Here is a 25,685-nt window from a genome sequence, read left to right as displayed (position 1 = left end):
GAGTGAAATGTATGTGCACTATTAAATATGCAGGCGTATTAGTTCATCAGCTGTTTGTCCTTGCAATAAGTGGCAGATTGGCCAAAAATAAAGACAGACTAAAAGCTTAGGGGATGTAGATCTCCTGTTAGATGAAAAGCCCACCAAATATGGAAAATTATGATTAGCACAGCCGGCATAGATGGTTTTAGCAGTAGCCATTTGGCATCTGTGAAGTCTATTGGGAGTGAGCAGATTTATATACTGCACAAATACCCACTTAAACCTCAAGCATGGTCCTCAACTGCCCTTGCTTCAATGGAAAAGTCACAGTGAACACAAATAATTTTTTTGTGAGTTCTGACAAAGCGAAATACTAGTCATTCAGTGCTGGGTGGATTAGAGATACAGAGGAGAGAGAAAGCTGGAAAATAGGAAATACATGTGTGAACCGTCTGACAATGCCAAAATTGGATAAACCATAATGCTAACCAGTGACTTGGGAGGTGAAGAGCTCAGACTTTATTCTCTTTAGGTTAACATAGGTACGTCAGGTGGTTGTTATGGTACAGCTGTTAATGTCTATGCTCAAGGAATCTATATTATCTTCCCAAGTGCATTCAATATAACGAAATGCATTTAGTAAAGTGTGAACAATGCGATTCATAACCAGACATTGTTTGAAATGTCAGGTAGCAGTCATAGGACGATGTTGGCATTGCTTTTTGAAAAATGGCATTGATTTTTTTATGGTTGTCCTTCATGTTTTCTCTTTCAGAAAGGAGAAACTGTGAAAAGAATACGAGAAGAGGTACAGTGTGTTACTGTGACGTGCTAGGATTTCAAATGTGTTTTTTCTTCTTTGTAATTACTTGACTCGTTTACAATCTCTGGCTTTATAAATTTTTTTATTTTTTTTTATCAATATTTTATACATATTGTAGATTCAACCAGCCTCATCTTTGTCCCCGCAGAGCAGTGCACGGGTGAATATCTCTGAAGGGACATGTCCAGAGAGGATCATAACCATCACTGGCTCCACTGACAGTGTCTTCAGGGCCTTCACCATGATCACATACAAACTGGAGGAGGTGAGGGCACTAAACAGCATAAAACCAACCCGTACTGCCACTTTGTCTCGGCAAAGATATGGTCATAACTGATTAGAATGTAGTGGGCCATATAGGTTGGGTCTATGGTGTAAATAGCCATTTGCAGTTTAAAATGGTTTTGTAGGCCAGCGCTTAGTCCTGGTGGCTAAAGAAGTGGCTTAAAGAAGTATGGGGTGTGAATGAAGAATCTGATAAACTGATAAGCAATGGTGACATGTTACACGGAGTCTCATGGAATGGAAATTTCATAAGTAATCTTTATATATATATATATATATATATATATATATATATATATATATATATATATATATATATATATATATATATATATATATATATATATATATATATATATATATATATATATATATATATATATATATATATATATATATATATATATATATATACAGTAGATCTGTAAGCAAATCAAATGCTATAAAATACAATTTTGTGCTCTCATCACTTTACTTCAGCGTTTAATCAATATGAGCAGAAAGCACTTTGGCTGTGAAATTGAGATGACGCTTTGAGTAAGATGCCTGTACTTGACATTTTGGACAGAAATTCATAATGAAAATGTCTGCTTTGCTTGGCAGTCTGACGTTGCACATTGCACCAGAACAGGAGTATTCATTCTTATGGCAAGCTGTAGCAACAGGTTCATTTTTCGCAGTAGCAGTAGTTGTATTATATTATTTTATATTTACTGTGTAACTATTGTTTTGATGAAAACTATTACAAATACTGGTCATCATTGCGTTGTACCATGCAAAGGTTGTGCAGTGGTACATATTGTAGACTAAGTAGTAGCAGCAGCGGCACAGAAATATGGGAGTTAAAATAGAAACAGTAGTAGAAGTAGAAGTGATATGTGGGCAGTGGTATTTGTCAGCAGTATTAGACTATAATTGCAGTATTAAAAGCTCTGCAAATATTGTTTTAAGTTCACCTCTTTTTCAGGTCAAACTCTTGCGTTTCCATAGCGACGCAGCAGCTGACCCTTTGAGAGTACGGCATGCGCTGAATTATTGTACAGTGGCACCTTTAATAGAAAACAAAGGGGTGTAATTTCCTTTTGTGCCGATTAGACACTGCATTTGTCTCTGTGTGTGTTTTATGAATCACTAAAGTCGTTACGCTGGGTTCAATCATTATGTCCTGGCTTTGGTTTATGGATGAAGCTCCATCTCAGTTAAAAGACAGCATTAAAACTATCTGTGACAAATTGTCCCTAGTGCACCACACAAATAATAAGACTCCAATAATTCAGTATGGAGCTCGGGACTGTGTTGTCAACACTTCATAGAGTTATTAGTTAGGCTAATGTTAAATCAATGGTGCTTTGAAGATACTAAATAAGAAATGTAGTGTTTATTCAACAGCATTGTGAGTGTATTTACCAGGAGTGACCCAGCAGGTTATCGGGTTGTTCTACGACTTTTACTAATGCTGTTTTGGTTAATGCATATCTATATCCTGATCTCTATAGATCACACGTGTCAAACTCAAGGCTCGTGGGCCAAATGTGGCCCGTGACAAGAGAAATTAAAAGACTGTCTTAAAATGTCAGTTTATCAGGAGATTACACAGCCATATTTTTTACACCTATGGAAATGGATATGCAACATTTGCAGGCTGAATAAGTTAAAAAAAAGTAGTTACATTTATTTTACATTACATTTGGCCCTTTGACAGCAACCATTTCATTGATGTGGCCCTCAATGAAATTGTGTTTGACGCCCCAGCTATAGATGATGACTATAGTATGAAATTAAGAAAAAAAACATGAAGAACAATGGTGAATGTAAATTTATGATTTACTGAAGAAAACACAGCAAAGTAACAAGATAAGCTACAAAATCAGTAAGTACAGAGCAGTAGGTGGGAAAAGGGGTTTGGTGAAAACAGCAATTTGTGAGCAATCAAGCCTCAAATGTAAGAAAATGCAGGACTACTCAAACCTGCATGAATTCATTAAACCACAACGTTGAGTATGATAATGATGAGGGAAAACATTTATGTCCCCTTCAGAGCAGCCACAAGCTATATAATGTTGACTTAAAAGCCATTAGCGTAACTCTTTCTTAACTGCTGCATTGATGTCTATGCACTAGTGACTACTGGCTCACATCAGTGTTGAGTTTGAACTGTGAAGCAGCAGAAACAGCTTGGCAGATTTACATTTCAAAGCCTCATTCAGAATCACTGCTGATTAATTAAAAAGGTTTTCTCCTCCCATAGAGCGGATGCGCAACGCCCTCCTCCTGCAATGCAAAAACTACAAGAGATTACTGTATTTGCTAGTTGTTGTGTGGTGTCATGTATAGGCAGTTTTATATTTTATAATTACAGTATGACCATCAAAAAATCATAGCTTCATTCAGATGAGCCCTCCACAGAGAATATTTATCACTAGCCTACAAGTTCAGTGCATGGCGTTTTCTCACATGTCTGTAGTTGGTATTCATAAGATGCATTGGAATACTGTAAAGGTGCACACCACAGCCGAGTAATGCTGAGGTGAGATGCAGATAAAAGTGTGAAGGAAGGCTAATAGTCAGCAGCAGTAGCAACAGCAGCAGCAGTAGTAGTAGTAGAAGTAGAATTGGTGGTAATAGTAGTGGTAGTACTAGTAGTAGAAGTAGTAATAGTAATAGTAGTGGTGGTACTAGTAGTAGAAGTAGTAATAGTAGTAGTAGTAATAATAGTAGTAGTAATAGTTATAACAGCACAAGTAGTAGATTTTCTGATTTTTTTTTGTCTCAACATTAATCACATCAGACGACTGTTTTCATGGGCTGTTTATTGTACACATAAACATAGCCAGTGTTGCATTTTAATAGTATAGTATGCATTTTTTTTTTTTGATTGCCTTGACACTTGAGTCTCATGTTGGCACAAGCTTATATCCATTTTCCATCCATCCAAGAGATTTTATAGACAGACACAGAAGCACTAGAAATCATAACACAAAAGACTTCTATAGTGAAAACCTGTGTGAACTAGGTGAACACTTTGAGGTCCAAGTCACGCAGTTCAGATACCAACTGCTAAAAAACACACATTTGTAAACTGTGCTTTTTTGTTTTAAAATGTTTGTGGAACATTCGACAGAGTCATACTGGTCTTTTTTACAAGACTGCTTTACGTTTTGGTCACAAAGTTTACTTTTTCAAAAATTCCGAATTGTCTTGCATGAATAGTTTTGCAGAGTGAGAAAAAGATTTGCCAGATTTATAAAAAGTTCCTGAAATGCGCCACATCCATTGAAAAAAAAAATGTATTAGTAGCATCAGCAGCATTTCTGAATGAAGCAGTGGGCATATTGTAAAAGAAGCTGCATTAGTGACACTATTAGTGGTTCATTATTGGCGCCCTCAGAAACTAACCCTCAACATAACACTGATTCACCTACATTTTTTTTTTTTTTCAATTCTTTTAGCACATTTTTTTTAAACTTGGTTTAGTTTGATCATTTTATTTAAACATGTATCTGAACAGAGACACAGCTGGTCAAATAGTGTATTTTCAGTGTAAATGTCTTGTTTGACTTTCGAGAACACATACACATTACACATAACACAGTCTGGATTTATTTGCTAATCTGATATCTATCAGTTTTCTTCAGCATAAGAATTTGTATAAAATACCATAAAATCCAGTGTGCAAATAGATAATATGTATATTTTTAATTCAATTTTATATATATATATATATATATATATATATATATATATATATATATATATATATATATATATATATATATATATATATATATATATATATATATATATATATATATATATATATATATATATATATATATATATATATATTTATTTATTTATTTATTTTATTATTATTTTTTTTTCAAAAGTGTTGGAATATATTGACTTGTTTCAGACAAAAAGCAGCCCTGGGTTTGGAGGACAATTGATCAGTTTTTTATGAAAAACTATACTTTGCTGAGATAAAAATGTGTTTAAGAAAACAGTAACCCAGTTTTGGATTCTGTGTGAGCTGTTTTGCAAATGTCAATTTTCAATAGAGAAATGTGTCAAAGCAACTGAAAAAAAGCTGTTATATATTTGCTTATGACAGCACAGAAAAAAATCATAAGATATTATTGACTTTTCTCCTTTATATCTCTTCCAGGACCTGGCAGCGTTAGTGGCCAACGGCACCATAAGCACCAAACCTCCAGTCACTCTGCGCCTGGTCATCCCTGCCAGTCAGTGTGGCTCTCTTATCGGGAAGGGAGGGGCCAAAATCAAGGAGATCAGAGAGGTGAGAGATCAAAAAGCCACATTCTGGATTATATCATAATCTGAAAAACAAAAGGAACCATTTCAAACTAATTTAAATTTGAATGCAGACAGAGAATGACTGTCGTTTGATCTTAAAGCCTTCAATCCTGTGGCCAAATTATGAATTATTCTCACGAGCCAGGATCCAAAGCAAAACCTTCTTGGTGCACAGGTTTTAGTTGTGACAACCAGGTCACTATTTGGTCATTATTTAGACACTGGATTAAAGACCGGCATTAAACGTATCTATTGTGGTAGACATGATGTCGTTCCTTTTTAGGCATTACCCTATTACAGTAACAATGACACAGTGGCAAGGACATGCAATACATTTGTTTGGTCCTCCCATGAGCTTGAGGGTTGTTTTAACCCAGTGGACTGTGGGAGTTACAGTAGTAATTCACAAGAAAAAAAACTGTACAGTTAACATTTCAGACATTGAAATATAATATTTGAATTTATCTTTAGTTGACTCTTCCCTTTCCCAGAGCACTGGAGCGCAGATTCAGGTAGCGGGGGACCTGCTGCCGAATTCTACCGAGCGAGGGGTGACGATATCAGGCAGCCAGGACTCTGTCATCCAGTGTGTCAAACTCATCTGTAATGTAATCCTGGAGGTGAGAATCTCTACAGGCTTTTCATCTCAGACTGAATTACATAATATTGGTGATTTTTTTTCTGTTCTATATCAGTTTGGTATCGCAAATAGTTGCTATGGACACAGGCCCACGTCGGCAACCTTAACTTCAAAGAACGCCTCTTTTCACTATTTCAACATAAAAAGGTGCATTTGAGTGTGTCTACGCTCATACAAAATTCAGAGCTAAAAAGTACAGTTTGTTGAGGAACCAAACCAGAAAATCCACTGTGTCAAAAGGTTCAGTGAATGGGCCAGAACCACTGCTGCAGAGAAAAATGCTGAGGTTCAAAAACAAAAAAACAAACAGCTCAAAGCTAAATCTGCTCAACATTTGACAACAGATCTCTGGAGAAAGCACATAGTTTAGCACTAAATATCCCTCAAGGCAATGCTACTGCTTGTGTCAGTAACTACTGACACATTTACTTATGCATATTTCTAAACATTGTAAATTGCTTCTAAACATTGTAGTAGTAATAGTAGAGCTTCTACAGTAGTAGAAGCAGTAAAAAACAACCAAGTACATGTTAAAAATTACATTCCGGGAGTGCAATGAAGTAGATTTATTTTCAGTGTTATGTTGGAACTTGTGAATGGCTAATTGTAAATTTGATCCAGTTTTCCGGGGCTTTCTTCAAAGGATTTCATTAGGTATCTGCCCCAGCGGCTTATGCTTTGGGCTCAGCACTGTAAATTATGCAAAGTTTTACCAGGAATTGGGCGACTTTTCTCTGGGCACAAAGATACCCAAGCCTTCATGTGTTATAGCCAAACTCAGCCCATTTATTAACTCAAATGGGAAAAGAACATAACAATGATATGTATGTAGTAGATATGCATTATAGTTTTATCAAACATAAAATTGAACACATTTAATCTCTCTTAGGTCAACATGTTGTACCCACATCGTATATTGCACAAAAGAAATACCCTAGGCTACGACACACAGTGTTATGTTTAATCTGCAAATAAAAATGAGGCTCTCTTTGGCTTTTAGTTAATCTATCCAAGAGGCAATTTCCTGCAAGTCCACATCCTATCAACTACAATATCAGCAAATAGATCGCACTTCTTTTCAATTATTAAAACACGAGCTAATGTTATCTGGGATCATAAGGACGGCCATTATGTAGTACTGTTCGCTGTTTAGTGTCTCATTATTGATACTTAAACTCAATGGAGAGGATACTGATGGTTCTAACTCAAGATAATATTTTCCTTCTCAGTCTCCCCCAAAAGGAGCCACCATCCCGTACCGACCGAGCCCCTCCCCCGCTGCCTTCCTCATTGCCGGAAACCAGGTGAGAAAAACATGTCCAAACAGCATGTGGCTCCAAGTTTGTGGAATCGTGGAGATTAAAGGCCATAATCACCCTATAAAGTGTTGATTAAAACGACTTGTTGTTTAGAGCTCTATTCACTTTTATTGGCAACAAATACAATTAAATGTGTTAATCTTGGTGGGCTATTACCATCTAATTAATCTCCTGAGAAAAACATGTTTAACAGTGGGACACATCTCATGCAACTTCCCTCTCAAATACACTACAAATCCAAGACATTTATTCAAAGGGCCCATGTGATGCTAAAAAAGTTCCCTCACTATGAATCATGTTGTACTCAGAATGTTTGTACGATTCAATTAAACGCAGTATGTTGGTACACAAGGCAAGTTTCATAAAGTGAAAAATGAGTGAAATGGTGCAGGTGAGTCATAGCCTGCAGTGGAAGTCAGAGGATACAGTATTGAGTGAGACTTTCAAGCCAGAATAAGCCATAATTGCACAATATCATATCATTGCCTCCAACAAAATGATTCTGAAACCTTAGTACCCTGCTAAGAAATATATTTGGCTTTAAAGAAATGGGTTTTATTCACAACTAAAAAGGTCAGTCATGGATATTCGTGGGGGGGATCCATAGACTGTATATATAAATGGACATAGCTAACCTACATTCAAAATATTAAGTGAGCATGGGCGCGGTTCCGGCTCCATCGACTCTGGTTCCAATTCACTTTATATTGAAAAACTGTTGTTCCTCTCCCTGTGCTGCTGTCAGGCTTGTCATTCTGGTCTTAAAATGTGTGCATTGACCTGCTCTATGTGATCCTGGTATTTTTACTTCACTATTTAGTAAATCAAGATATGAGCATTTATAATAGACAAATCAGGCACCTTCTTTCCCCGAGGTTGCTCCCATTAGCGTTAGCAACAGGTTTGATTGATAGCGTTGCTAAGCGCCTGCTCCCTGTTAAACCAGTGGTGCGAACGAGAAGCGGTGGTACATTCAACAGCCTCGCTCTGGATTGACTGTTTGGTTGTTGTTGGAACTCGGCTGGAACTCGGCTCCAGATTCACCCATATAACTGCTAGCCTTGATGAGTTTGATTTGATTGGAGCCGAATGCTATGGGTGACGTCACACTCCCTTTAATTCTATATACAGTTCATGGCAGGATCAGGACAGGACAGCTTTTGAAAGTAATCTAATCCAGCAACATATGTGAAATACAGTTTACACATGTGGCATTAATAGATAGGTCAAACGTAGCTGATACATCTACAAAACAATAAACGTGATGAAAGATTAAATAGTTATGCATATACCACCATCTTGTACCAGATTTTGAGAGAGCCCACATTTTTATTTCCTCTGTGTTTGTAGATGTTTGAAGCATCAGAATATGCCCCACACCCGCTGTACTCTGTTGCACAAGGAGCTCTGGACCTCCAGCAGGTACGTGGACCCCCAAATCTGTGTGATGACTCCAGAAATAACACAAACACTGCAGGCAGCGGATTCGAGAAGCCAGGGGTGGGCTGGGGAATGTGAGAGCAGAGGTTCAGTATGTCCAAATGTACTCAGAGCATCAGTCTCATCTGGCGCGGGTCTTAACAACAACAGCTGAATGTAAGCCCTGGTCATTGTTGAGGGGAGCAGACGAGCTGTGCCCTGTAATACGATACAATTATCCCACACCATTGTCCTGTTTTAGATCTGCTACAGAAATATGCCAGCTTTAGACACATAACTTCAGAAGACATGAAAACAGGTCACACAAATACATCCGTCTTTATTCAAATGATCATATTTATTCATTTAAAGGTGAACCATGTAACTTTTTTCTGATGAAAGGTCTATCGCATGCATGTATCCGTAGAGATGCTATTGCTTTGCTTGGAATTTTCTACAGTACAGCATTAAACTTATCTAAATGAAGCTAAAGGTGAGACCAAAAGGTCACGTTAAAGGTCAGATCTGTGGAGAGGTGAGTTTGCTCACAGTAAAAATTCTGGTTTTTCAAGGAATTTCTGAGCTATAAAACACCTGCAATTGGATAAATGCAAGATATATATGTTAAATGCCAGAGTATGGAATATTCCATGCAAATAAATAACATCTCCAAGGAAACAGACCCTTTTATCATTTACCAAAAAAGTATTGTATCATCCAGAAACCTGCATAAATGGACTAGTTTGTCAGGCAAGTGGTTAACAGGCTAAAATTATAAATGAGTATTACATTACACTATTTTCTGATCTATGTTATAATGTTGTTTTCTTGTCAAAAACATACCCGGAGTTGTGTTTTGCTCACATTCACACATATTTTACACATAACTCCTGCATATTTAGGCTGAACTCTTCTCTCAAATGGAAAACACTCTGTACCACCATGTGATGTCATGTGGTAATACAAAATGTCCTCCACTGTGTTTTTAAACTCCATGCACCTTCACTGGAATAAACTGGATCATTTTTGCCCTGGAATTGCCAATCTCTATTAAACAGAAGGTAAAGGGTAGCTGTTAACTTGAAAACCACATGACATCACAATGTGGAAGAGAGCATTTTGAGCTTTGGAGATGTAGACAGACTAATAATAAAGGCTTACTCAAACATGTGTGAATGAAACAAAACAAAACTCCAGGTATGTTTTGATTTGGTGACAACATTCTAATATGTCTAAAAATTCACAAGAGTCAATTTTGTGTAATATAGCACCTTTAAACTGCACTGTTGCGCCGCTACACCACTACACCACTACACCATTACTTTAAATGTACTTGCATCAGACGCAATGGACCCAAGAATAGCTCAGGAGATCACACTTGAGCTGCTGCTGTTAGTCCATATTTGTCCTCATATTAAACTGCTCAAATGTACGGTATTGATACACATACTGTATATTGACTGGCCTGCCTGGCTGAGCTCCTCCCTGTTTTATGGTTGTCCAGAGGGATGGTAACTGTAGACAGGCGGCTGGCGTCAGGAGGAATCCAGTTAAGCTCAGAGCTGTCTGCCACAGAGCTGCCCAACAGGGGAAGGGCTGCTGCTCTACTGCCTGCAATAACAAATACAGGAGGTGGGGACATGGGGGTCACTGTAAACAATAACATGTGTCCACTTGAGAGACATTTTTGTTAGACTTTAAAACAGGACTGCACGGTTTGAAAAAAAAGGAAAATTGAATTGTGATTTTTCCTTCATGCATTGCAGTTGTGAATAGATTTAGAATGTATGTTTTAATTATAGGATTCTGTTCAAAGTTTAGATTTTAAGCACGTCCAGAAGACTTGACAAAAAGACTGAAATATGAACTGACAAACTAATACAAGAATCACTTTTCAGAACATGTTTACACAGATCTAAACTACGCATTTAGCACTTTTAAAGCAGAATAAGAACATGCAGGATGTTTTGTTGTTCATGGAAGAAATGATGGTACTTCACATCGTAATTGCGTCCATTCAAACAGCGATTTTGATTTGATTGTGATCTCGCAGCCCGACTTTAAAACCATTATTTGCATTTCACCCAAAAATTGTGAGTGGAGAATGTCAAAATTGGATTTGTAGTTTAAAACCTGCTGTTGCTGTTTTTGTTTCTCTCATGTTGTCCTTGAACCGATCATCTGTCTTTACATTGCATATTTATTTGGCTTAGAGTTTCAGGGAAGATGACTCCTATTAAAGGTCCTATATTACGCAAAATTCACTCTTTTGAGTTTTAAGTCATGTTAGAATGTTGTTACCTCATCTAAAACATACCTACAGTAGTGTTTTGTTTCACATGTTTGAGTAATCCTTTATTATTAGCCTGTCTATATTTCCACAGCTCAAAATACTCCTTCCACCTTACAATGTCATGCAGTGGTAGTTTTCATGTTAACAGCAACAGTTTACTTTTAGTTCTGAAATCATCCAAATGATTCTAGTGAAGATATATGAAATTTAAGAGACACAGTGGAGCACTTCCTGTATTGCCACTTGACATCACAAGGTGGAATGGAGGCGTTTCCATTTGAGAGAAGAACTCAGCCTAAATGTCCGGAGTTTGTGTGTTAAACATGTTTGAATGAAATAAGTGCTTATGTATGGTTTTATGAGGAAAGAACATTATAAGATAGATGAAAAAATAGTATGATATGGACCCTTTAAAGATGTATTACGCAAGTTGTTGTTGTTTTTTTCCAGTTGCGGGGTCTGCCAGCTGCTTTTGTCCTAATATACATTATTGAATTTATGGCATTAAACGTATCTTTCTAGTATTTCTTCCATTGCAATGTCAGTTTATTGTGCCTAAATATCTTGAAAACACGCTTGTCTACATGGAGATACATAAGTTTAACGTCATACTGTGGAACATTCAAAACAGATCTCCTTGGAAACTCTTGGGTAATGGACCTTCCACTAGAAAAGTTATGTAGTGCACCTATAATGAACAATCCTCTCTACTGACTACACTGGCTTCTTATTCCTGTTGCTAAATCTCTGTTTGACATGTAAATTAATGTATTTGTATTTATCAATCAACATACATATGTGTGCAGTGGAACACTTTGCCTATAATCCCATAGAACTGGTCTGTTTATTGACTCATAGCCACTTTCATTATTAGCCCACAGATTTATAGTCATTGCCAGTGTTTTATTGCAGCAATTCCTCTAATGCAGTGGACTCTGTTTCAGGCGTATGCTCTGCAGAACCCCTATGGGATTCCACAGTCTGAGGTAGGACCTAAATCCTCACTATGTTACGTATTGCATGGCCTGTTCCTGATGTTTTTTTCTCTGTTTGCTCCACAGCTGGCCAAACTACACCAACTGTCTCTGCAGCAGGGCCTCAGTCCAGTGTCCCAGGCCTCCACCATTATACCTGGTATGTGTTCAAGTGTTACAAATGCTAGAAAATATCAAGCTTACAAAAAGCAAAATGGCATGAAGTCTTCTTTTTAGTTTATTATTCAGAAAAGAAAGTAAACCGCAAGATGCTACTATCAGTTAAAGAGCATATTACGCTATTGTCTGATCTATGTTATGATGTTGTTTCTTCATCAAAAACATACCTGGAGTTGTGTTTTGTTTCCTTCACACGTGTTTAATGCACAAACCTTGCATATTTTGTTCTTTTCTCTATTGGAAAACACTATGTTCCACCTTATCATGTGGTAGTACAGGAAGTGCTCCATTGTGTTTTTTTGTGTAGCTGTTAACGTGAAAACTACCACTTCAGGACATGACAAGATGGAAGTGAGCATTTTGAGCTTTGGAGATTTTTTTGATGAGGTAACAACATTTTAACATGGCTTAAAGCTCACAAGAGTCAATTTTGTGTAATATAGGACCTTTACATTATGCTTAATAATGTGACTTATACTTAAATCAATGTATGAGGTAGTTAAGTAGTTTTTGTTACCTTTAGGCAGTCTCTCATTAGTGATTTTTCAACTCTTTTATATCCCCAAGACATAGAGAAAAACTTATGGAGCAACTTCAGGATGCAAGAAAAGTAACAAATGACATCAAATTGTTAGAATATATATTGTGGTTTTGCTACATTACTTCTCCCATAGCCATTTCAACCGATGTAAAATATGTTTTGATAATTTTCTATTTTATTTCAGGGTTGGACTCAAACTCTCAGACATCTCAGGAGTTTCTCATACCCAATGATGTAAGTTGACACATTTTACAGTCACACCTAAATGTCACTGATCGTATAAGTGACACTACCAATAGAGATGTTGATATGTTAGCATTGACTTTTTAAAGTATAGATGCTTGAGTAAAGTTGTTCTGACTGCAGTAGCATCTCATGAGTGCTCTGCAAATCTTCTCATGTTCCTGACCTACTTAGAGCTGTCTGCTGTCAAAACAGCCAATACCCAAACACACTGATCCTCTGCCTCTGCGCTCTGATCTGATGTTTCCCCAATCTGAGCCTTACAGCAGCTCATTCTACACAAGTCGCCTCTTGACATCTCGCACTTATCACTACTATGAATGCATACAGTACACAGGTCTCAGGGGATTTGCAGTATATATAAAACATCATCTAGATTCTCTTCTGAGCAGGGGTAACCTATTACAAATTGTCACATTATACAGTAAACAAGTACATTTTTTTGGTAATTGTACTTTTTGAGTAGATTTTTTAACTTACTTATAGCCATGTAAGTGTATTAGCTACTTTTATAGTGCCCAATCATCCCGATGCACAGCTGTCTGACTATTTTATCTGCTCCTTTTTACACAACAAACACATATAAGAACACCACACCACCTGCTCTGAGCTTTTAACTGTTTAATTAGTCCTGTTTATAGATGTTTTATAGAAAACTAATCTAAAGTGCAACAAAGGAACTAGTACGTTGACTAGTATTATTCATGTGTACTAATTTGGCACCAGTATTTGTCTTTGTAATTAAGTACGTTTTTATTCATGCTTCAATTTTCATACAACAGTTTTTCAGTACTGTTTTCACCACTGTTTCTGAGAAATAGACGGGCTTACTGGAAGTCGCATTCATTTCATAAGATGTGAAGGTTTATTATAGTTTGAATGAGATGAAACGACTTGGCTTGGCTGTTGCTCTGTGTGCTGTATGTGTGATGTATGATGTGGCACTGGCCTGGAGCAGCGTATCTCACATGCCTCAAGGCTTTTGTCCCAGAGCAGCCCCACATGCGCACGGAAATATACAGAAAGAGAGAGGGGGGGGGGGGGCAGTAAAAAGAGTGAGAGACGGGGAGAGAGAGAGACACATAGAGAGAAAGAGAGAGAGAAAAGAGAGAGACAGTGAGAGAGAAATAAGAGATAGACAGAGAGAGTAAGAGAGAGAAACGAGAGTAGCAAAAAGAGAAGGAGAAGGAGAAAAAGATTTAGATTTTTACAGTGTCTGTCAAAAACATTTTTCCATTACATTTAATTCATACCTTGTGTTATTTACAAAAAACTAAAGTATATTGCTATCACCATTTACAAAAAATAAGAAAAAGAAAGAGAAACTGAGTGAGAGAAAGAGAGAGAGAGAGAGAGAGAGAGAAAGAGTGCAGTGGACGGGGAGGGGTGTGGCAGACCAACAGTGAGAGATAGAATGGGAGAGAAAGAACGAAAGACAGAGACAGAGAGAGATAGAGTGAGAGGGAGAGGAGGGAGAAGGAGTGTGACAGGCCGACAGTGAGAAAGACAGACTGGGAGAGAGGGAATGAAAATACAGACAGAGAGAGAGAGACACAGCGAGAGGGAGAGAAGGGAGAAGGAGTGTGACAGACCAACAGTGAAAGAGATAGAATGGCAGAGAGAGGCAATGAAAGACAGAGACAGAGAAGAAGAGAGAGAGGCATAGCCCTGTGGCACAATGCTTCAGAGGAATGGCCAGTAGGGGCTGTAGTGACAGGGACAGGTGTAGCTCGCACCATTGTTCCAGAAGAGAGCACTTAGCCCTGAGCCCGGTTCTCTGCCCCCACAGCCCCACAGCTCCACACTGCCCCTCTCTCTGCCCCTCTCTCTTCCCCCACAGCCCCACACTGCTCCCCCTCTGCCCCCCAGGCCCCGCTCTGCTCTGCTCCGACTCTGAGGCTGGCACTGGTGCATTCACAAAGTGCTTTACCCCAGTCAGCGTTCTAGGTGCTCTGTACGGAGAGGATTTAGCCTGGAGAAAAATGTCTGCCTCTTCACCATCTCATCCCTCTTCCTGTGTCCTTCTAAAGCACTGGCTCAGCACGTACAGCACATATAGGCCACTTATGCTCCAAGTCCACAGCATCTCAGCAATACTTTTATTAGAAAACACATTAAAGCGGCAGTCTGTTGGTTATTCCGGTATGGGTATTGTAAGGATAAATCAATGCGTTTAAATAAGAACTATAGCAAGGCAAATATTTGACATATTTTACAGGCAAAATGAAGGTTGCATCATAAGTAAACAAAGTTTTAAAAAAAATCTCTCTATATATATATATATATACATGCTGTTATAGACTTGTAAGATAGGTGTAGAAAGAAATTATCAAACAAAACCTTTAGAATTTTTGTAAGGGATTAGGCTAACATACTTGCCAGATTAGTTTTGTAGCAAAAATGTTCAGCTGACAGGAGTGATTTGTGAAAGAATAATTCGACTATTTCACCAGGAATTATTTCCCCTTGGAGCTTACAAAGATGTTGAACTTTCACTCACTGACAGTCTTTTTCATCTGTAAAATAAAGTTAAATCATAAACTCTATCATGAGACCTTACCCACCCTTCACCTCACATTAAAAGAACCTTATAATGTCACGATAGTAATGAATGCACCTAGTAATGAACGCACCCTAACATTTGGAAAAGAACTAACCACAAAAAGCCCTGATTGTATGTTTCACCGTGACAAGACAACTTAACAAGAGTATACGAACATCACAGAGGAACCCCACTGTCTGACGTGTTCCGTGCAGACCGGGCTGACAGGTCACAGCCGGAGCAGAGATATGGGACGATATGTGTGATCCGGGGTGCTATTGTCTGTGGAGTTACTGCTGGCTCTGCTCCTGTATCAACTGCTCTGATAATAATAGCTCAGAGCAGCAGGTCACTGTAACAAATCAGCCCCGGTCTCCAAAAGAAGCCCAGACTCGGGACAGGAATGTGGGCAGGGACGAGTTTGTGTTAGCATGTTGTGTGTTGGTCTCATGCGTCATTGCTCACACACGCACAGGTGCTCCATCACTGTCACCGGCTACTGCAATCTGATAGTATAACCCCGACACTATCTCCTGGTAAAGATTGGTGGTTCGAATCCCTCTCTCGATGTAACAACACCATAAGTTCAGTGGTTAGATCCAGTGACCCACACGTTAGCGGTGCAATTCCAGCTCCCACACATGAATGCCGTCGTTGTGTCCTTGGGCAAGACACTTAACCCACCTCGCCCCCAGTGTCTGCGTGCACTAGTGCAGTGGTCCCCAACCACCGGGCCACGGACCGGTACCAGTCCATGGATCAATTGGTACCAGGCCACTGGCCGCCCAAGAAATAATAAATTATTTCCATTGTATTTATTATCTGAGTCTGAACAATCTTTTATTATGAAAAATCTTTTATTTTTTAAAAATGACCGGATTCTCTCGGTTATATCTCGGTCACTTGAGCGCCAAAAATGTAACCCACAAATTAGCAAAATGAGTGAAAAACAGACATCTTTGGAACATTTCTTTTTGAAGGGGAAAGGCCCAGTGAAGAGACAGAAAAAGAGCCTACAACTTCCAAGAAAAAGAAGGCTTTTAACAGACCAGGACAGTACCAGGAGTTCAAGCCCGCTTTGCATAACCAGACCAGCTCTGTAATGAGGCAATGAAGCCTTCAAAACTGTTTCACCACTTGGAGACCAAGCACCCTGGATTAAAATACAAGCCCCCGGAGTATTTTGAAAGAAAAAAACAGGGTCACGAAGGACAGAAAAAGTCACTGGCGGCCAATGCACTGAGAGCATCATACTTGGTGGCTAACCGTGTATTTTTTTAAATTATTTAGGCAGAGAGGATGTTAACAGAGACTTTGATGTTATACACATTATGTTGTTGGCGCAATGTCACGAGGAAGCTGCAAATAAAGTTGCATACGTGTACACAGTGGATCCACGATTATTAAATTATAATATATATATAATATAAACAATCTACGAACCGCATTTAACTGCATCAGACTGGAGCCAGCAGGTCTGAGTGTTAATGCTACATATATGCACTATTTTCCCATTATGATTTCCATTAGAGCGCAGAGGCCTCTAGCTGTGAACGTGTGTTTGGGAAGTGATTTGTTTGGGAAGTCATCACGGCTCTCACGAATCGATATCCTTTTAGCCATACAGATAAATGAAGGCAAATGCGCTGGTCTGCTCCTCCAGTGTTCACACAGACCAATTAGAGGAGTCAGGAAGAGCTGCGGACATGATTTATGACTGAGACAAACAATGCAATATTCAAACTGCTCTGTCTCCTGTAGAAGCGTCACTTCCAGCAACATCAGCTGGCCCCATCCCAGCAAATGATTTATCAAACCCTGTGATTTTAAAGCAGCTGATCTCTTGTGGCACTTGCAAGGCCTTTACTTAATCATGTCTAGTCCTCAGTCCTCAGGTTAATTTAGAGTCAGCTTATTTCCTTTTCTTAATTACAAGTTAAACCTCCGGGTAGGTCTGGATTTGATTATTGTTAAAGGTGCACTAAGTAACTTTTCTGGTTGGAGGCTCATCTACTTGTCTCCATGTAGATGCTAATGCTTTGACTTGAATGTTCCGCACTGTGGCATAAAACTTATCTATTAGACATTTATTTCATGACAGGTAATTTTATTGTTAAAAAACATGAAAAACATGCATACATTTTTACAGTGAGTCGGGTCATCTCTCCACCTATCTAACCTGTAACTTTAGCTGGTGGCACCACCTGATTTTCTCCACGGAGATAGATATATTTAATGTCATACCATGGAACATTCTAGGCAAAGCAATCACATCACCGTGGAGACCATTGGAGGGGTGAAAGAAAAGTTACGTAGTGCAACTTAGTGCTGATCACAACACTGGTTAAATTCAGTTTGGCTGTTTTCTGTTTCAGTATCCTAAGTCCTGTTTTAGTCCTGGTTTTGCACCATTTTAGTCCCGTTTTAGTCCTGGTTTAGTCCTGGTTTAGTCCCGTTTTAGTCCTGGTTTAGTCCTGGTTTAGTCTCGTTTTAGTCCTGGTTTAGTCATGATTTAGTCTCGTTTTAGTCCTGGTTTAGTCCTGGTTTAGTCTCGTTTTAGTCCTGGTTTAGTCATGATTTAGTCTCGTTTTAGTCCTGGTTTAGTCATGATTTAGTCCTGGTTTAGTTTTCTGTTTTTTTTTATTTTAGCTTTGATTAAGTTCTGGTTCTTCTTGGGGTTTTTTTCCTGGTAAAGTCCTGATTTGGTTCTCTCTCTCTCACAGCTGATCGGCTCCATCATTGGTCGGCAGGGGACTAAAATCAACGAGATCCGGCAGGTTTCTGGAGCCCAAATCAAGATCGGGAGCCAACTGGATGGGACCACTGACCGCCATGTTACCATCACCGGAACTCCAGTCAGCATCAACCTGGCCCAGTACTTGATTACCTCCTGGTAAGAGACCCACCATTGTGTGAAACCACTAACAAGACGTACCGATAATTAGCTATAATTTTACTAGACTTAATCTAATTAAGTCTAGTAAAATTATAGCTTCAGGGTAGTTCTTGTCTTGTTCATTGTTGATGTAATCTTTGGTAACTGTTTTGCCCTTGTTCAGCCCATAGTTTTAGCTAGTTTAGTCCTAGTATAAGCCTACATTTCCCAGTGGCATCTACAGTCAATATAATGAATAGCCTAAGGGCTGCCAGAAGGAAGCGCATTGTTTTAAAAGGGTCAAAGGTCACACTACAGAGTGATGTGTGATAATGAGGTCTATCTGAGGGCTGCTAGTAATTGGTCACAAAGGGAAAAAGGCTTGTAGTACATCATAGGTGCATATCGATACAAGACCATAACCCATATACAAGACAAGCTCAATAAGTGAAAAACAAATATGAGCATTAAGAAGTCAAGCATCAAGGGGTCAAAAGTTGTAAAGAGTGAGGGTAGAAGATGAAGAAGAATATTTATAATGTAAATATTTTGCCTAATTTGTACTAAATGTGTTGACTTTGGACTGAACTTAATTTCCAAAACATAGTGAGTTTTATTGAGTCTATAGAGGCACCCCTTGTGGTAGGAACTGGTGTTTTTCTTTCTTCTCCAAACCTTGTTATAACCACATTGACTAACACTGTTCCCCTGATCCTCTCTTACTCTCTGCCGCACAGTTTAGAGACAGCCAAGTCTACTGCGCAGGCTACCAGTATGTCGGCTCCAGTCGACCTCAACATGCCCTTTGCTCAGTCCGCCTCTCCAGCCACCTCCCCTGCACCCTCTCTGGCCACAATGGGTGCCCTGACGCCGGCCCATATGCTGGGTGCTCCTTATGGTGCAGCTCTCCCCCTGTCTGGTCTACTGGGGGTCAAATCAATCCCATTTCTGACTCTGTCCAACCCCGCTCCAAATGTGGCTGCGTCGGCTGCCCCCTCCCCTATTGCAGCGTATACAACCAAGATCTCTACGGCTAACTGTATCAAGAAGCCAGAAAGGCAGAAGTTTGCTCCTTACTGAAGTTAAAAGCGAACTTCTCCAACCTTACATAGCCATAGCCACTGGCACAGACTATTTTAACTTTTATTTACAAAGAAAAGACCAATGAAGATGAATTTTAAAATATTTATGAATTGAAAATATTTTGAAGCTTCCAACAAAAGGCGGACTTGTCACTGTTACAACATTTTGGCTCATTTCCTTCTTGGCTCATCATCACCATCTTTTTTGTTTCTGCTGTCAGATGCCCTTCCTGATGCACCATGGAAACAGCACAATAAATACAATTGTTTAAGACATGTGGACGTTGTAAAAATAGTTGGTCTTTTATCTGAGCAGATACTACAGTAAATGTTCACAGTTTGGAAGTTGTGTCCTCTTATGTTTAGATTATTTAAAGTTCAGTCTCACATCATCTCCGTCCTGGTGTGCAGTGATTGGCTTTTTTGTATTTTTAACACCTGACTACGATCATAAAACAGTCCTTACATTTATCCAGGCTTGGGCTGAAAAAAAGGACACTGGCTTGTGACTTTTTGTTTCTGGATATTATTACTGAGGATTAAAATACATCAGGGGGCTCATTCAACAAAAAACATGTTATCTCTGTCTAAAGGCCGACTGTACTGATCCTATATCTGTAAATGAAACTTATACAAACTGCTCCATGTACAATGCTTTTGTATGTTATGTTTGCCCGATGAGGTTTATAAATGTTTGTCTAGGGGATTTTTTTAAATAATTTGAGCAATGATACTGTACTGACTGTTCTGTGTACAATTCAGTGTAAAATCTTATTTTGAATGTTCAGCTAATTCTTAATCTGTAATGTTTCATTTATTAAACTATTTTATTTCCTGCTCCTTTCACAACATTTAATTCAAAGGTTCTACAGGTGCTGACAAGTGTATGTCTGGTGCCTTTTCTCTTTCTAAAGACTATATAGTGAAATGCTCTGCCCTAGGACGTAGTGCCAGACCCTTTAGTTCATATTCATATCATTAGGGGTCTTCAAGAACTTCAAGAAATAAAAATGCAAATTTTAGTCAAAAATGTATAATGCAGACATTGTATTATTGCCTTGACCAATTATATTTTTGCTAATAATTCATACCAAATTCTAAAAAAATGAAAATGAAAAGCTGTGAAAATATTTAAGCCTCTGTACAATTTACAGTATTGATAATTAAAAAATAAAACCTATCCCTACTTATTCCTCAGAAAAGGGCGCCCTCTGCTGTCTAACCATAAGACTGATGTGAGAACCACAAACACAGACACAGTGTGCTGATAAAAGATTGTCTTTAATGTTTGGTATTGTTAATGAGTTCCATACCACAGCAGTTATGGGAGTAGGAAAACCACTATTACAACCAAACACTGTTTGATCATGCTAACACCATATGTACAGGAAAGCACATTGAAAAGTGTATAAAGGATTTCTATGAGTAGAACAGTGGAGACAGCCACAGCCAGATGGATTTGTCCTTTTTCCAAACACCAATTATAGATATTTATCAATTACATTAATCTCTGGATTACATGTATATACACAAAACAACAATAAACGCTTTTGGGGCATTGGCAATAATTCTCAAAAATATTTCACAATACTGCAGTATGTACAATAACAGATTTACAAAAATTCTATTGTACCTATATTGTGAGTATCTCTTCACCCATAAGCATTCCTTCAAATACTCATAAATATTCACTAATCTATATACTCTATCCTCATTCTGATTCAAAGTACAGCAGCCTATGCAGTACCTTCTCTCTGTCTGAGATATGTCACACACTGATGACCCTACATACAAAAATAGATGTTGTCTAGTCAGCTGACAACTTGATGTACAGTAACACAAAGCATCCACCTGCAGGAAAACAACTGTAAAATATTAGCTATATCCTTCCAGCTTGTTCTGCATCGTCGAGCATACAGCACTCCGCTTCCATGTCACTAAAGTAAAACCATGCACTCACTCTGGGCTTTTGCAAACACATAATTAGTTACCACATAAACTAAATGACTGAAAACTGCTGCAGGCAGAAGGAGAAATATCAGCGCAACAAATCAAACAACAATCTGTAACCAAAGCGGAACAAAACCATAGAGAAATGTAAGTAGGCAGATCCATTTTTTCCACCACTGAGCACATAAGGAGTAGTGTTGGTGAATGTCCAGGTGAGAGGTGAAACTGCGTTGAGTGCACTTAAGGCAGGTAGTAGGCATGTCTGACACTGGCCCGCGCCTGTCCACGATAGCCCTCACTGTTACACAGTCGAGAGGAAAGATGAAGGAAGCAGAGACAGATGTGCTGCTATGTTTGTGTCCCGCAGGTGCTAAAGGTAAGAGTCCTCATGTGAGATCTTCTTTATGTCCGAGCTGTAACAATCATTACTCTGTCCACTCCTCCACTTTATTTGCTCCAATCTCCCGTCTCACAAAAGGAACAAGTACACACGTCTACAGAGACTTAAAGCACTTGAACAAAATCCAGTTTTGCATCTTGTGCAATATAAATAACATCTCATCTAAATACATTCATATTGTGTCCATACACTTTGTATGGATGAATATTCACCAGTGACTGTAATGTCCCAGGACCTGCAGGTTATGGAGCTGGCAGCATCAGAGTGCACCACTGATATGACTCACTATTAAGGAGCACTTAACAGTGTTTTAAAAACATTATGGAGATACGCTTTTGAAAACACTACAATGTAGCAAATTTATCAAAATAAGGATATTCTATACTGTAAATGTAGCTTTAAGCACAAAAGTCACTGGACTGTAAAAAGAGCCATCTGTGTTGCATTGTGGTGCAAAATGACAAAGCTAAATGAAGAGCGGCAACAGCTGCACCAACAATTGTGAGTATGGTCATATTGTCATCTTTCACAAAACAGTGGAGTTTATCTCAAATGGAAAACATGCTCACAAACTAGTTGTACAGTTGTGTACAATCATGTTCAGGTCTGAACAGTCAGTGTCTTCATCAACACATAAACTCACTGGAGCAGAAACAGTTGATCATCTTTTTAGAGCTGTTTGTTTCCCTAATCTGCACCAACACAGTTGGCTCTGGTGCCTGTGTCTTTGCAGATAAAGGAACGAAAACAAGACTCATACTTTTGGATGAATCCAGCCCCATCACTGCGCCTCCTCGTGCTCCTCACTGATGCACGTCTCCCAGGCGTGTTTGACCCCGTCGTCCCTGTGGCTGTGGGGTGAGTGGAAGATTCGTCTGGGCAGCGGGATGGGCTGAGGGGCTAGCTCCTCCTCTGGGATGCACCCCTCTCTCAGGTAAGGTTTGGGTGGGACCGCTGGAGGAGGCTGAGGTCTGCGGTAGGGGATGTGATGTGGTCCATGGGGGGTGGGGTGGTGATGCGCGGGCGGAGGTCCGTGTGAGTGCCCTGTGTCCAGTCCCATGTGAGGGTGAGCATGGGGGTGAGGATGGGCATGAGGGTGAGAGTGTGGGTGCTGATGGGTGTGCGGGTGGGACGTGGGGCTCCGGTAGTGGAAGGGTCGCACTGGGTCCACAGGCTCTAACTCTGATCCCCCATAGTGTATGTGGAGGTAAGGGGAGGACATGTACTCGTCTGGGGGGGACCACAGGTGACTGGGGAGAGGCTCCAGTGCATCATTTCTGATGGGACCAGGCTCCGGATATTGGCCCCCGAAGTTACTCTCACTCAGGGAGGACACACCACTGCTTGCACTCCCTGATAAAGTGGAGTTACTGCCCCCTAGTGCCGACTGAGGGCTGGTCGGTGAACCAGGAATCGGGTGGAGCGGAGACTGGAATGAAGAGAGATAGGAAGTTTTAGTTCTTTCATAAAGAATCAATACAGCAGAAAAAGACATACAGGCAGTACACTGTCACATGGGTATTGTTTGAGCTCCTAAAGTCTCCTAACAAAGGCCCTATTGAACTCTATATGGGCTGCTGGTAAAGATAGCCTACATTATATTTGTGGATCAGTCATTTTCCTGACAGCCTAATTGGATGCCAGTGTTTGTCAGTATGTATGGAGGAGGTCTTTGTCTTATGCGTGGGAGCGTTCAATATGAAGACAGAAAAAACACAGAATGATTATAGTGTGAGACCAAAATAACTATGCTTGACTTTTTTTTTAAAACATATCAATCAAGTGTCAATCACTGTTAACAAATTAGATATAAATGACAGGAAATGCAGAAGTAACCTATACTGCATATGTATAGCATGTTCAATAATAAAATAAATGCAAGTTTTCAGTGTGTGTGTGTCTGTGTAATACTGTTGAAGTGCAGCAGAAATACTGGGATGTCACTCTAACATGGAGGTGGCAAGTAAAGGGCATTTTGTTGATTAAAGATTCATGGAGGTGGTACCTTTCTGAGAGAGCGCACAGGCAGAGCAGGAGGGGGCTCGGTGCTCTGGTGGTGGAATGCATCACAGTGCATCAGGAAGTGTCCTATAGGATGAAATGTAAAATAGATTTGGTCATAAAGAACTCAAAAGTGGTCATCCTCTATAATTCTATTTATTTATTAAATTAATTTCTAAATTTATTTAATTCAATGATTTTACGGTTTTACTGTTTATATTATATTTTATTGTTTTAGTACTAGTAATATCAAATTGAACATTTATACTTTTTTTCTGCCTCTGTGTAGCACTTTGGAAATTAACAAAATGTTAAACAGTTAGGCTGAAACACTTTGGAGCTCAGTGATCATCTTGTTTGTATTTTTTGTAAATCTTAGACATGACTATATGATAAGACCTACCCTAACACACTCAAAGCAGGCATGCAGTACAAAATCAGAGCAAAACTGTTCTAAACTGACCTTGTGGAAAGGATCTGGGTGGAGCTGGGGGCATTATGGAACCTCCAGTTGAAGGGGGCATATAGGACTCTCTGTTATCTCCATCCAAACTCCAGCTGTTCTGAGTATTTGTAAAGACTGGACAAAAGACATGTACATCAGACATGGGCTGTAGTTGTAGTTTTGCCTTCATGTTTTGGTATATTGACTGCTTACCTTTCTCTTGCAGGTTCATATGAGGATCGGTGCACGGCTTACAGGGACTGACTTGCTGAATTAAGGCACGCTGCATGTGGTTGTTCTACAAAAAGAAACACATCATTAGCGGGTTTTAAAAGGGAGCATTTTAAATACAGCACATATAATTGGTCAGTTATTATATGCTCTGGTCTAATTGATACCTGTCCATTCTCAGCCATGTTGTAGTACATGTTGTTTGCCCTTTCGCGGTGAGAAGGCAGCAGCATCATCACTTCTCGGTTGTGTTTGGCTTTGTCCGGCAGAGATGGAGATCCTACACACAGGGTTGGAAAATCAATTAAATCTTCAATAGAGTCTTAATATGAGCCAGAATAGTGTTTTTGTTTGGCTGTTTACCTCTGGCACTGGAAGGTGCAGAGTTAATAATCTGGGAAGAGTTTGAGCGAATTGAGCTCAGACTAGAGGAGGAAGGACTTGGCTAGAAAGAGAAAGATTTTTTTTGACATCATAGAAAAATGACAGAAAAAATAGGAATTGAATGGTATAATAACTGTGACCAAAAATGTTGGTTAATGTTGATATTTTGCAATGCAAAGTACATCTTATATGAAAATATTTGTGTGTTTGTTATATATATATATCCTGGGTTATGTCTGTACTGTGCAGAGATGTGTAAATATGACTGGAACACATGGATTGAAATAAACTATTAGGAAAGTCTATTAAGAAATAAGACTATTCCTTGTTTATATTCACATTATCTCTGGTCTGATAGGCTTGTAACGAACCTAAATCAATTCATGAATTCAAGGCTGTGAGGATTACAGCTTTTTCCACAAATCCAGTTAAATAAATGTGGTCTGTTAATTCTGTCAATATTACTATTACTATTACTACATTTTAACACTGCACTATGCCCTATCCTTAATGTGAAGGTGCACCTGCATGTGCATGGCTTCCTCAGGGTGCTCCCCCATCAGCCCATCCGTCATGATGACCAGGTTCCCGGCCTCACTGGATGTGTGGGAGGACAGAGAGGAGGAGGAGTGGCGGATAGAACCCTGTAGATTTAAAGGGCTGCAAGACAAAACAATATCACCTCTATTACAGCTTCCCCAAAATATTGCACAACATAATAATCATTTTAGTTGTTAATTTGGTCAAGATGGTAGGTCTGAC

The 25,685-nt window shown here is 39.1% G+C and overlaps 2 protein-coding genes across 3 annotated transcripts in view; one reads left to right on the top strand and one right to left on the bottom strand.

Moving 5' to 3' along the window:
* LOC117373950 (poly(rC)-binding protein 4-like) overlaps positions 1 to 20,351 on the top strand; it is a 36,952-nt gene extending 16,601 nt beyond the window's left edge. The window contains exons 4-14 of the mRNA XM_033970078.2: positions 758 to 790; positions 954 to 1,070; positions 5,256 to 5,387; positions 5,896 to 6,024; positions 7,274 to 7,348; positions 8,714 to 8,785; positions 12,020 to 12,061; positions 12,137 to 12,209; positions 12,955 to 13,004; positions 18,279 to 18,448; positions 19,168 to 20,351. Coding sequence (XP_033825969.1) covers positions 758 to 790; positions 954 to 1,070; positions 5,256 to 5,387; positions 5,896 to 6,024; positions 7,274 to 7,348; positions 8,714 to 8,785; positions 12,020 to 12,061; positions 12,137 to 12,209; positions 12,955 to 13,004; positions 18,279 to 18,448; positions 19,168 to 19,510 — 1,236 coding nt within the window. The 3' untranslated portion in view covers positions 19,511 to 20,351. The remainder of the gene's footprint in view (positions 1 to 757; positions 791 to 953; positions 1,071 to 5,255; positions 5,388 to 5,895; positions 6,025 to 7,273; positions 7,349 to 8,713; positions 8,786 to 12,019; positions 12,062 to 12,136; positions 12,210 to 12,954; positions 13,005 to 18,278; positions 18,449 to 19,167) is intronic.
* Positions 20,352 to 20,774: 423 nt separating this feature from the next.
* LOC117373678 (dedicator of cytokinesis protein 3-like) overlaps positions 20,775 to 25,685 on the bottom strand; it is a 42,941-nt gene continuing 38,030 nt past the window's right edge. For both annotated transcript variants that reach the window (XM_055223051.1, XM_033969760.2), the window contains 7 exons: positions 25,448 to 25,583; positions 24,903 to 24,984; positions 24,707 to 24,819; positions 24,522 to 24,606; positions 24,327 to 24,443; positions 23,868 to 23,950; positions 20,775 to 23,291 (listed from right to left, as the gene is read on the bottom strand). In XM_055223051.1, coding sequence (XP_055079026.1) covers positions 22,644 to 23,291; positions 23,868 to 23,950; positions 24,327 to 24,443; positions 24,522 to 24,606; positions 24,707 to 24,819; positions 24,903 to 24,984; positions 25,448 to 25,583 — 1,264 coding nt within the window. In that variant the 3' untranslated portion in view covers positions 20,775 to 22,643. The remainder of the gene's footprint in view (positions 23,292 to 23,867; positions 23,951 to 24,326; positions 24,444 to 24,521; positions 24,607 to 24,706; positions 24,820 to 24,902; positions 24,985 to 25,447; positions 25,584 to 25,685) is intronic.

This window comes from Periophthalmus magnuspinnatus, chromosome 7 (assembly GCF_009829125.3).
Source record: "Periophthalmus magnuspinnatus isolate fPerMag1 chromosome 7, fPerMag1.2.pri, whole genome shotgun sequence".
Lineage (NCBI taxonomy): Eukaryota > Metazoa > Chordata > Actinopteri > Gobiiformes > Gobiidae > Periophthalmus > Periophthalmus magnuspinnatus.
This window is presented reverse-complemented; position numbering and strand designations above follow the sequence as displayed.